The 13,422-nt window shown below is 33.3% G+C and overlaps 1 protein-coding gene across 4 annotated transcripts in view; it reads left to right on the plus strand.

The window, feature by feature from the left end:
* Positions 1-13,422, plus strand: part of RBM26 (RNA binding motif protein 26) — a 68,493-nt gene that overhangs the window by 39,402 nt on the left and 15,669 nt on the right. For 2 of the 4 annotated variants that reach the window (XM_048047468.2, XM_048047469.2), the window contains 5 exons: positions 1,640-1,744; positions 3,252-3,461; positions 5,242-5,328; positions 8,787-8,900; positions 12,294-13,114. In XM_048047468.2, coding sequence (XP_047903425.1) covers positions 1,640-1,744; positions 3,252-3,461; positions 5,242-5,328; positions 8,787-8,900; positions 12,294-12,383 — 606 coding nt within the window. In that variant the 3' untranslated portion in view covers positions 12,384-13,114. Of the gene's footprint in view, positions 1-1,639; positions 1,745-3,251; positions 3,462-5,241; positions 5,329-8,786; positions 8,901-12,293; positions 13,396-13,422 lie in introns of those variants that run through there. The other 2 variants (XM_048047467.2, XM_066987181.1) reach the window with 1 other exon arrangement.

Here is a 13,422-nt window from a genome sequence, read left to right on the forward strand (position 1 = left end):
GTGTAGAAACATTTGCTGCCTCCTGCTATGTCTTGAAGGAGGCATTATCTTCTTGAGACCAGGCACAGCTCTATAAAAAGGGGAGTCTTCATTAAGAGAACTAAAAATAAACCTCAAAAGTCTAGAGACTTTATGACACCAGGGTCACTGACTACTTTGTGAGTTCTAACTACTGGTCATTAAGAAATTTCATAGGTGATTGTTTTGTCGTGTCATTTATTTAGTATAACGCAGTGGGATTGGAGAGAAACAGTTTCCAGTTTTGAAAACTTTGAAAACCATTATACAGGAGATGATTTTTTTGTGGTTGCTCTAGATGGTGAAAAATGGGGATGAAAGGGGTTCAGGTTAAAGTTGCCAGTTGAATAATCCAGCTTTTTTTCTTTTAAAGCTTCCAGGAAAAAAAAAAACACAAAGAAACAAAGAAACAAAAAATCCCTTTCTTTATCATTCAGTGGTGATACTTGGTTTCCAACTGTCACAACTGCGAAACCTTCATCTCTTGACAACCAGCCTTTGAATACATTACATGCTGTGGTTTTGAATCAACGGGTGTAAATGTAAAACTATTTCATAGTCATCTATAATTTTCATTTGTGATGTCATTAGAACATTTGGCTGCTGCTTTTTCCATTAAAACAAAAAAAAAACAAAAACCAAAACAAAAAAAAACCACCAACAACAACAAAAACAACAAAAAAATAGAACAACCAACCCCAAACCCTTTACAGTTTGGAACTTAAAATAATTTTCATGGTCACATAAAAGCTCTTTTCTGCACCTGTACCATGACCTGCACCTCTGTGGTTACCGTGAACACATCTAAATTTGGATTCAGAGACACCTTTCAGTTTCATACATATTTTTGAACTTTTAAATAATTCTTTCTAAGGTACCAAATGCTGGAGGGCAATTCTGGATGTATCAGAGTCCAGCTTTTTGTTAGCAGAGATCTTTTTACTGTGCTTTTTTCTACTGTGGTCTGAACAGAGCTACCATCTGTGCTTGTGATAATCTTAGAAGCTTTTTGTCATTACTGATTATAGATTGTGTATTCATTCATAAATCTGCTTTTTTTTAATTTTTGTAGAATCCCTTTTATCTCATCATCACCATCATTTAATTTTGCATTTTCTATTTTGTGTATCTGTAGTTTAGAACAAATTCTATTGGCTTTGGCTTTGCACAGTAGACTAGATGGCTTTGACATCACCAAGCTCAGTAACATAATACTACATGTTGAAATTTTACCTTGCCAAGAGGCTCCTAAGCTTTGTGCTTGGCTTATTTTTTAAAGTGGAAACCTAGCATTTTAAGCAGTATACCTCTGAAGTTACAGCTATGATATAAATCAATAAGCCACAACTTAGTTAAATTTAAAATTCCACTGCATGCTGTAGTTTTCAAATTCTCTTTCCTTAGAGTTTCTAGGATTTTTTTTTTTTCCAGATAGAAGTGCTGTGGCAGACTTCTACCTTACCTGAAGGCCAGCACTGGCCAATCCTTAACTCACTGTATATTTCTGAAATAGCCTGCTGATAAGAGTGTAGCAATAGATTCTTGAGTTTCATCAGAAAATTGTTTCCTCAGAAGCGAATGTAAACTGCGGAACTAATAATTTGCTGTAACAATTTCTTAGATGCAGAAAGAGTTACTAGATACTGAACTGGATTTATACAAGAAGATGCAAGCTGGGGAGGAAGTTACTGAATTAAGACGAAAATACACAGAACTGCAGCTGGAAGTATGTTTGTCTCTTGTTTTGTAGCAAATAACTTTTAATGAAAATATATTTGTTAGCTTGTGTGTTACATCAAACTTTTTCTTCAGTGCAATATTAAGTTGCAATTATAAATGGAGACATTTAGCAATAATATATAAGAAATTTCTGAGCTCTCCTTAACTAGAGAATTAGTGCTATCTTTAATTTTGATCTCTGATCTATTTAAATTCTGTAACTTTAAGATGACATGGCATTTTACAGACTTAGGGTAGTAGTACTTCCTTGAGAACATGGATCATTAAATTGTTGTCTATAGGTGTATTTGATACAAAAGAATAAAACACACAGCTTGTTCTTTTCTTCTTGAATGTCAACATCCTCTTAATAACCAAAAAGACCAAAGTGCTAGAAAGCAATGTTATTACAGCATTAGTTTCAAGGAAAGATGGACTTAACAAAATAATTACAATGTCTCAGAAAGTGTTCTGTGTACAGAAATACGCTTTTTGTTAAAGGAATTGTTTCTACAAAAATTTGGAAGTCTATGCAAGATTCTTTATGTCTTATTCTAAGGATCTCAGAATACTGTTGGAAGTTATTGGTATAATATTGTACTGTCTTGAATATATGATTTTGTAGTAGCTACTTTTTTTTTTTTTTACTCTGAAGCAGACTAGTGTGTTGATTAAATCCCTATTAATGAAGTTTTGTCATGTTTTATGTATAACTACATATGAACACCGTGCATGTATATACAGCTAGGTTGCATTAAAATCTTACTTCAAAAGTAAGTTGTTACGCAGCTTTGGTTCTTGTGAAAATAGGTTTGTTAATAAGCTAAGCCAGCTGAGTAGAGAAATAACACAAGCTGGAGTTAACAGTATTTCATAGGTGTTCTGAATGATTTCATTAATAAAGAACATCATCATCTCATGAATGATATCGTTGGCATGCATTCAAATAGTGTTATTAGTGGTTTAGTTATAAACAAACACTGTAGGATATTATTTGCAACTTATTTTTAAATGGCTGATGGAGGTACCGTCACCAGCATTTTGACTTCTAGAGAATGCATGACTGTTCTTTAAAAATGGAAGCGCAGGTGTTGTAGGAATGGAAATTAGTGACTGTAGACCCAAATTTTTAGAGAATACCTTGTCCTTGGAGGTGCTTAGTAGAGCCTCTCTTTCATACCCCACAGTCCTGTGGCCAAAAACTACTATGCTCCATATTTTCTTGTCAAAATGAAAGTCCTGTCTGTGAGTTAAGAGAAAATTGTTAGTCACCACATCAAGAAATTTCAGATGTTACACTACAGTCTAATCTCCTTTGAGGAATTGTCCTCACAGATGAGGGCTCTTCTGACATTCTTTTTTTTTGAATACTTTGTTCCTTTTTCTGTTCCTGTCCTGTTTTTGATCTGTTACTAAAAAGTAGTACTTTTGTTAACGTCTTATTTTAAAACCTGTAAGCTGCTCTGTGAATGTGTTTGTTAAAAAAATCACTATGTTATGTATAAATATCTTAGGCTGCCAAACGAGGGATTCTTTCTTCAGTTCGTGGTAGAGGGGTTCATGCAAGAGGTCGGGGTGCATCACGTAGCAGAGGTAGAGGAATACGTGGACGGGGTAGAGGCAGAGGAGTTCCTGTGCATGCGGTTGTGGATCATCGACCTAGGGCATTAGAAATCTCTGCATTTACAGAAAGTGATAGAGAAGATCTTCTTCCTCATTTTGCGGTATGTTGTAATTTCACTTCTTTTGTTCTTTGGATGACATTCTTCTTTCCAATGACTTTTTTTCTTGATTTAATTCATCCGGAAATGTTATTTAGGACTGAATCTATAATGTGATATACCTATTCATGATTAAAAAAAAAAAAATCAAAATTTAAGCAGTGTTTTTTAAGCAAGTATAATAAATTGATAGTTGAACAGAAATAAATAAAACTCCTTTATCTTCCATTTAAAAAAAAAAGCTTATAATAAAAGCATATTAGCTTATTTTCAGGAATGAATGCTGAGAATATCAGCACTGACATCAGTAACGTGTAAGTAAGTGCTGTCACCCTCCTCTAGCAAGCACACATCACCTTGGTGTTTTCTTTTGTTTGTTTGTTTGTTTGTTTTCCAATATTTAATTTGAGTGGTTGTGTTTGAAGTTAGAAATTGAAGAGCCACTAAGTCTGGTAAATTCTACCTCAGTCATTGGACTTAATATTTCCTGCCTGGCAGCTGAGTAAGCAGCTTTTGGAAAGAACAAGAGTTAAGAAAAGTAACCCGCCAACACCACAGTATTATTTTTTGAGGTCTCGTGTTTCCAGGAACTATATATGTCTACATGTGTAGATACACAACTTTCTAATGACAGACTGAACATTTAAACAAAGATTTTGTAAATTTTTGGTGTAAAACTAAGAACATCTAACTTTAAAATTAAGCAGTACAATCCGCTTGGTCAACCGTAAGACATTGTGAGTCCAGTCTGTATGACGAGCAAAATAAATAAACTTATTTTTAATCCACAGCCTTATATCGTGATTGAGTCTCCAAAATGGTATTGCTAAAGTAAATTTCTGTAGCACCCTTTCATATTTTCCATTTCACGGTGTACTGTTCTAATAGTGACTGCAAAGAATTATAAAACTGAAAATGGAGAATCTGTCACTGTTAAAAACTTGCTGTATGGCATCTGTTTATGGCTATAATTTTGCTCAAGACTTAGTGTTTCCTTATACTTAGGTGATTTTATTGCAGCGATTGTTAAATTTACAACAAAAATATTAACAAACTTATTAGTGTCAACAAATACAATTTTATTCACAGTATTACTCTACTAACACTGAGGAAAAAAAAAAGTTAATCATTTTGTTTTACAAGTTTGGCATTTGTTGTTTTTAAACTTGCTCCAAATTCCGTGGAAATGTACTGAGCAGCATTTCTGTTCTGCAAAGCTTAAAAGCAACTGTTAAAATATCACATCTCTCTGCACTTCAGTGGTGCATTTCACCTGTGTAAATGTGTTGGATATTGCAGCTTATGCTGATGGCAGCATCAAAGAACCTTAGAGACCCTTGCCAGGAATATATGGGACAGGATCTTAAGGTGCTGAAATCAAGCTAAATTGGAAACTTGGCTGTGTCTATCTATCTATGTGTCTATTAAATATTTTTGTAGAAGTGTATCATAATAGACTAAGGGAGTAATCTCAAGATCTCAACTTTCTGATCAAGAGAGAAGTATTGAAGCAGAAGAACTTTTTTTTCTGTTGTAATTTTACTTCATTCCTGTATATTTACAGTTAGGAAATCCGAAGACTGCAGTACTTCCTGTTTTCAAAATGGAAACAAAAACATTATTTTTTGCAAAGTACTCTGATTGGCATTGAGGCTGTGAAGGGGTACACTATTCTAATTCTATATGCTTTTTGAGGGCCTTTTGTTTAGGACATCATTTTTAGAGGGGGAGGATAGAGGAGGAGGACTATTTTACCATTTTTTTTTCTTTTTCATATTAAAAGCAATATGGTGAAATTGAAGATTGCCAGATAGATGACTCTTCTCTCCACGCAGTGATTACCTTTAAGACGAGAGCAGAAGCTGAAGCTGTGAGTATAGGTCTTTGTTGAAAATACTCTGCAACATTCAACTGCTTTATACTTCTATAACTGATTAAATTTAATCTAGTTAATTACTCAAAAACATTTAAAAAGAGGTCTGACACAGAAGTCTTAATTCCAGATTAAACAAATCTGTCAAAACAGCATGTTACTGAAATTCTTATGAAATGAAGATGCTTTAAATAAACCGGGGAAAAATACAGGATGTAAAAGAGATCAAGACAAATGTTGGAATTCATAGCTAGATGTCCTGGTTTGTATTTATTTAATTGCCAGTTGTTTTTGCATGGACACCGCACTGTTTTCACCTGAAGACCTCACAGTATTCTGCAGGTTCATTGACATCCTGCAGACTGAGCCTATGCATTTTGTTTGGTATTGTTGGAATCTGTTTAGTATTTGTTTTCATACATTTGCCTGAAAATTTAGGATAGTCTAAAAGTAATCTTATACAATATATAGTTTTTAAACTTCTTTATGAAATTATAGAAGTATAGAATTACAGAAGTAACTCTTAGAAACTAAAATCCAGCATTGAGGTATGTTGTAATTCAGCATCATTGCGTACAGATCATTAGGACTTTATGCTTTTGGTTCAGCAGCAGTCCTGCCTTATTCAGTAAATATTGTAGGCAGTATATGAACCTGTGCAAAATACCAAACATAGTTGTTCTGCAAATGATTTTGTTTTCTTTAAAATCCTTGCATCACTGTTGGGAAGGAGTATCCTGAAAGTAATAGGGCTTCCCGAAAGAAAAAGAATGGAATCATATTTACGGTATGGTTGTATAGAAAGATTTCATTTTATATTTCTATTTTGAACAAAGTTTATATTTTTGCACAAAGTTCATCTTGTGGCGATCTACTTGAACAGAATTTTCATACTTGGCCAGACTCTTCTCTTTCTGTATGCTTTATCTTGAGAGACCACTGACATGATTGACAGAAATACTCACATTTACAATGCAAATGAAGCCAGTGGGGGGCAGTAGTTTTGAACACTTACAGTATCAGAATGATTGATATATATGATATAGATGGTACAGTATATAATAATTTGATGAGTAATAATGTAATAATCAATTGATGAGAAATTTTGAGAAATAATTTGATGCATTATTTTGAGAAATAATTTGATCCGTGTTCCAAAGAAACACAGAAATACTGTTTGTGAAAATTCTATGTGTAGCAGTGTTGAGCGCTGAGTGTACAGAGATTGAAATTATTCTGCAAAAAAATGTAATTAGTGTGCATAATATATAATGACTAGTAAGGAGAAAAAACAGTACTGTACAACTGTATTGAAGGCACACATTACAACAGTGAACAAAAGTTTTGTGGAGAATAAGAAATACATAAAAACAGATAAAAGCTGTAATAATTAGTATACTCACAAGTGGACTGAGTTATGGTTGAAATTTTTAATTTTGGTGCTTCCTAACATTTTATATTTGATTTTGCACCTTTGTATTACCTAATATTATAGTTGTAGCTTATATAAGAAATATTATAAGTATTACATAAAAAATATTCTCAAGTATTGAGAGTAGCTTACACTTAAAAATAGACGACCTAGGAAAATTATCTGTCTTTATGTACTGTCTGAATAACATCTCTTCTTCTCTCAGATGGACTATGGTTCACAAGGAAGTTAATAGATATTATTTGTCAGCAAAATACAGGTCTTACTGTTAGAACCATTGCTGAAAAATTGGCCTGGAGAGTAATTTCAGCCTTAGTTAAATTTCTGTCCCCAAAAAACAGAGAACAGTAGTTTTGGAAGCAAACACAGAAGTTTTATACATATGTTTTTATATATGAAGTGAAGAAATTTTTATATATGAAGTGTGTGGAAAAAAAGGATAGTGCAGAAGATGCAGAAAGGTATTTACAGGGGAGAGGGGAGACGTGGTTGGTGGAATAGCTGAAGTTAATTGTATATATTTGTTATTCTTCCATGATACATTTCACTGCATTTGAAAAACAACACATTTTTTTTTAATTGTTCTCCAGTCCAGTAGATGAAGTTTTCAAGCTTTATTCAAGGTGAAGTTTGGAATGTGATCTTGGAAAGTGGGGAGTTTTTAATTGGATTAGAATTCTTTATCAATTTGTTGTATGTCCACAGTCCAGTTAGCATTAAAACTTCTCATTTTCATGTAACTGTAATTGCACCTTCATTTTGAAAGGAAAATTTTATGAAAACTGTGCTAGGTCAAATACAGTAAAGTCTATATTTTTCTTGATATTCTTCTATATTAAATATTTTCACTGGAATTTGTGTGTTTATTAGTACAGCAGACTTTAAAACTAGTAATTGAAGAAGTTGTAAATATAGAATGTACTTGTTAGAAGCATCTGCTGTGACCAATTGTGAAGTAAATGCAGCTAATATTTTACCTTCTTAAATGAAAAAAAGGCTTAAGCTTTATGACCATATATGTTCTAGCCTGGAAGGAAGGAAGAGGAGGATTCCCTGTTGTAAAATGTTGCATTTTTATGTAGTAGTAATTTCTTCCAACGATTACAAGTTGTTTCTGGACCTAAATGTCACGTATAAGTAGTTCTAAAAATTCTAGTTGTGTGACATTGTGATGAGACCATGGACGAAAAGCTCCTGAGCTGCATTTTAATAGGCATAGAATCTTTTAAATTTATCATAAATTTATATGTACAGATTTAAAATTTATACCTGGGGACTTTAATATCACACAATTCATGTTCAGATGTCATTGAACATGTAATTGTTTCTACATTTCACATTATGCTGTGCTTTCAGATTGTACTATAAATCTTTTGTGACTGTGACGGTTATTTCGGAATGTTGCTAACACTGATTTATGCTAGTTCATGTTACTTTAATTTGAACATACTATTTCCAAAGCAGCCACTTAATGCATCTGGCACTTACAACGGCATGAATATCCCATAAGTTAAAATTTTTTACATTTCAATTACAAAGGCTTTACAGGAAGTGGAACATTTTCCAGTAGATTAAGTTGTAATCACAAAGGTGTTGTTTGTTTGTTTTAATGTTAAATCATTTGTGTTTGTGGAATGCCTTGTTTCTTCCAGTAAGTAATGTGTTAACAGTGTTGTGTCAGTCTTTGAAAGGTGAAGAACACATCAGGATAGTTTTAAAAAAACAAGGAAGGTATTGGGTTCAGTATGTTACATCACCAAATGATACTTGATTTTTAAGGTCTATTTTGTTCTGAATACGTTTTGATCGTCTAACTGAAAAGATGTGTGAATTCCATGTGTAGTTAATAAGTTGTTTTGTTTTAGACTATAAACAGTGATCCAATGTGGACATATTAAAACTTGGATTTTCTTCAGAAAAAGCAGACTAGACTGTTGGCTTATGTCTGGGATTTAAGTATTAGTAAAGTTAGTATTTCCCTCGACAAGGAAATATTTAACTAAGAAGTTTAAACTTATTTTAGGCTGCAATTCATGGATCTCGGTTTAAAGGACAGGAGCTGAAGTTGGCATGGAACAAACCTGTTGCTAGTATGTCAGCTGTTGAAACAGAAGAAGCTGAACCTGATGAAGAAGAAGTAAGCTTTTTTTTTTCCTTCTTTATTTCTTAAGATGAAATATTTTTGTTTCAAAAGAAAACGATCTGTTGATTCGTGCTTCTTGAACCTGACTCGTGTATTAATATCAGATAGTGGAGTAATCTATTAAAATTTTTCATTTTCTGGGCTATTGACAGTCCAAATACTTTATTTTTAATTGCAGGAATGTTCCATTTCTAGAGGGTATATCTAGAAACTGAAAGACGTGGGTTTGAATTTGCATGAGAAATACCAAAGATCTTGTCTAAAACACAGTTATTTGTACCATGTCCTTTAAGCACTAATTTCTTAGAGGATCATATCTCAGAATCTAATTTTCCTTTACAGTGAGAGATGTCTTGGAGGATGCAGGTGAAGTAATAATTTAGATAATCTACTAACTTCGTTTAGACATCTAAAGTACCCCTGCTGAGTGTCAGTCTTCATCATGGTGCAAGGAAGATATTAAAGCCTTGTCCAAATAACTAGGTTAATACAGGAATTGTTGGGCTGCATTTTTTGGTAGGTGTAACATGTTCAAATTTACATACATTTGTGAATTATGGAAAAAAAAAAGTGTCACTTGAGGAAAAAGTCAAGCAGCCTTTTTTCAAATTTATTTACTGCCAATTAACTGTATATAAATGATTGCCATAGAAAAGCTGAAGTACCCTTGAGTTACTCAGAGCTGTATTCCTTCATGTCTTTTTCCTATGATATCTTGGTGGACCTACCATAAAAGCATCTTCACAAGATTGTTTTGATATAACCAAATTCAGTCTTTTTACATTTGTTGGCATTCAGTTTCCATTTTTTTCATTATCATTCTTTTTTTTTCCTGAAGAAATGTAGTTTGTCTGCTTTCTGTCTCTAAATATGCCATTTTATTTTTACCGTGTTAAAGACCGGTAGTCTGCTTCCACCACTGAGTGTGCAGTTCAGGCATTTGTGCATTCTGACTTAATAAATGTTGCTCTTCTATATACAAGCCTCATACATTGTCAAGTAGTAATGAGCTGGGAGTGACTATACTGAGTAATGTTCAGAGGTTCTTAGATATATTGTCACTTCTCCATCAGGAATGTATTGCTTCTGAAGATCAACAGCAATGTTTGCTACTGTAAGGAGTCTACCTTAGTGGGCGGTCTCATTGAGAAACTCCTTCATTAAGACTTTGTCATTTTACATAATGAAAGAAAGAGCATGCAAAGATAACACAAATACTTCAGAGAGTAAAGAAAGTACAGACTGATTGGTATGTGATCTATCGCGAGATTTAGATTTTAACCCCATATGAAGATACTGAGTGTGGAAGGGAACCTCTGGGTTGTAGGAAAGTTGGAAGTGGAAGGGAATGAAGATGGTAAAATGTTACGTGCGCTGGCTGCCCTGGCAGAGGGAAAGGGCAGATTTACATTCTCTTGTCTTGACTTGTGAAGTGTTTGTAGTAGCGGGATACATCTATTTTAGGTGATGGTTGTACTCCTTAACAGGAGTCACGAGGTGTGGAAATTTTTAAGGAAAAGACTGCATGGGGCTGTTTTTTTTAACTCCTAAATTGATTGACCCATCAAAAACATAGCAAATTTTCAAGATTTAAGTTAAAATTGAGGTAATGATTTTTAATTTTTTTGGTTGCTGTTAAGAAATAATTTCGTGGTTTAAATGTTGATTTCATTTGTCATTTAATTAGATTGGATTTTATTTGAATTCTCTACAGCTGAATTAGACCCCCTGACATTCACAAAATTCTTTGTATGATGATTTCCTTTCAGCAATCTTCAGGAATTTTTACATTTAAATGTCATACTTTGTGTGTGCTTTGTATTGCTTCTAGCATTTGGTTAAGTTAGTATTGTAGTGTTAGGAATCCCAGGTCTTGGATGAACAAGTTCAAGAACTTCATGTTCATTCGCAGAAGTTCAACCAATTGCATAAAATATTTTTTACGTAATTTTATCGATTAAAATTTGTAATTTATGCAGGATTAAATCAGGGCTGTGGAGGTTGCTGTAATCAGTCGCCTCAGTTTCAGTCTTGCATTCCTTTTATGTATGAGACATCTCGAGTTTCCATGTGCTTACAATTAATCGTGCTATTTATGTAACTTTGTTTTATAGCCACTATTGTACACACATGAAAAAGGTTTCATTTTTTCTGTCTAAACTCTATTGATAATTTTAGTTCACCTAAGGAATACTATCATAAAGAGGCTTAGGACTTGAAGAAAGACCTTGATGCATATTTTGCTGTTGTTGCTTTTTCCTTTTTTTTTTTTGAGAGCTCTCCTTTTCAGCAGTGCTATCATATTTTAGTCTGCTGAACATCTGTACACCAGAGGAATAGACTTAAGTCCTCAGAAAGCTGCTATGTTTTATTCCAGCTTACAGTACACAAGCGTATATCGAGACAAGATGCAGACAGAGCTGCGATTTAAAATGCACTTTCTTTAGGCAAAAGTAATGAAGATAAGAGTTTCTCCCACATGTAAAACAGCCTAGTGGAGAGAGGGAAGACTTAGTTCTAGGCATTCTTCAGCCTACGGCCTGGAATCTCTCTGGGATGTTTTCAGACTTCACAAATCAACCTTCAGTTTTCCTGGTGAATTTGGAAATTCTGTAGCAAAACCTACAATTACTAGGACAAGAAGAACAAGCAAGAAATTAAATACCTGTAACTGAACAGCTGGGAGACATTGCTAGGGGAGGAAATACTTGAGTTTTAGTCCTTTACTTAGTGCAGAAATTGCTGTGTTACATGCAATCATCAAAAAAAGATCTTAGGCAGGGAAAAGTTTACCCCTGTGCCTGTGTGTAGGTAAAAATAAAAACAACTCTTTTTTTTTTTTTAACTTTATGTAACTGTTAAACAGTGTTTTGTGAAATATATTAATATATTGTTGCTGAAAGTATTTTAAAATATATTAATATATTTTTCTAAAGGATACTGAATTTAAGTTTGATAAAGCTATCAAAATTAAAATATCCCATATTCAATTTTTTTTGATACTAAAGCATAGGTAGATTAAGCTCTGGGATTAAAAGAGGCATAGTTAATATTAACTTGGAAAACCTAACAGTTGTTTTCTGTATAGCATCTCAAGTTTCATCAGAACATTAAAGCCTGAGTGTGGATGACATGCTGAGGAATCAGAATATCTATTGAAGTATAAGGTCATTTTGAGGTCCAGTAAAAGAAAAAAACAAGTTGCATTTGCCATATATTAATATATGCATATTAAATATACACACAGTATACTTTTTTTGAAAGCATTACGGTTTAACTATTAAAAATGAATTTGCTTGCTCTTATATCTTAGAGGAGCAGAGGATTGTATGTTGCCTTTTGATCTCTTTCTGACATAACAGAGGTTATCACATTTTTCTCTTGAAGTTTCAGGAAGAGTCTTTGGTGGATGACTCGCTGCTTCAAGATGATGATGAAGAGGAGGAGGACAATGAGTCTCGTTCATGGAGAAGATGATTCAACTCATCAATGACAATGCTAGAACTGCACCTGTGTTGCATTAGTATTACCTAATGTACTTCTGCATCTTTGTATTAAAAGGGGTTTTGTGATGAAGTTGAATTCGGATATAGACTAAAAAGCAGCTGATCAGTTACACGTTTTGAGAGATTGATGTTTGAGTTACATTTCAGTAAATGATTGCTAAAGACATCATATTAGGAACATATGCAATGTTTTTATTACATAGTTCTACAGAAAGTTACAGAATTCTTTGGGTTCTTTGTAATTTACCGAATTGGTCAAGCACAAATGACCAAAAGTTGTTATAACATAGATAATTTTTGTTCTATTCCAGATACGGAACGAAAATTTGCATTTAAAATCTTTGTGAATGTTTTCAGAAATGAATAGATAACAGTACTAAACTGAAGTCTCTAAAGTTATGTATTCATAATATTGCATAGTAGTATGCTTAGGCTTTACTATGTACTAGCCTTTTGTTGGATTTGTGTACGTATTTTACCTATGGGTTTTAATGATAAAGTGTATGACTGCTTTGCATATAAGTCCTTATGACTTTAAGATGTTAAAAAATAAATAAATGGAATGGTCTTCAAAAAAAAAAAGAAAAAAAAAAGAAAAAAAGCAATAACCAAAAAAGCTGAGGCAATGGTCCTTCATAATGAAAAAAAAAAAAAAAAAAAAAAAAAAAGAAAAAAGACCATTCCAAATGGCAACCCCACCCCCATATTCACAAAAGGAGCTGTAATCACTATCACCTCAAAAAACTGTTGAATATAAAAAGTATATATCTCAAAATGAAGTTCCATTTAATACACAGCTGTACTCTGTCACCTAAAAGCTTTTGGGTGTTTTCCGAATTTTAAAAATGGTTTAAGGCAATGATTCAACAGTTAGGAATTTATTCTCTACATTTGCACTGTACAACTGTAGAAGAAAACTTGGTCCCACAAAAATATGTGCTACTGGAATGTAATTTACACACTAGGAGAAGCGGAATATTTGGGTAGGTATTAACCAACAATTTTGACCA

This window comes from Anser cygnoides, chromosome 1 (assembly GCF_040182565.1).
Source record: "Anser cygnoides isolate HZ-2024a breed goose chromosome 1, Taihu_goose_T2T_genome, whole genome shotgun sequence".
Lineage (NCBI taxonomy): Eukaryota > Metazoa > Chordata > Aves > Anseriformes > Anatidae > Anser > Anser cygnoides.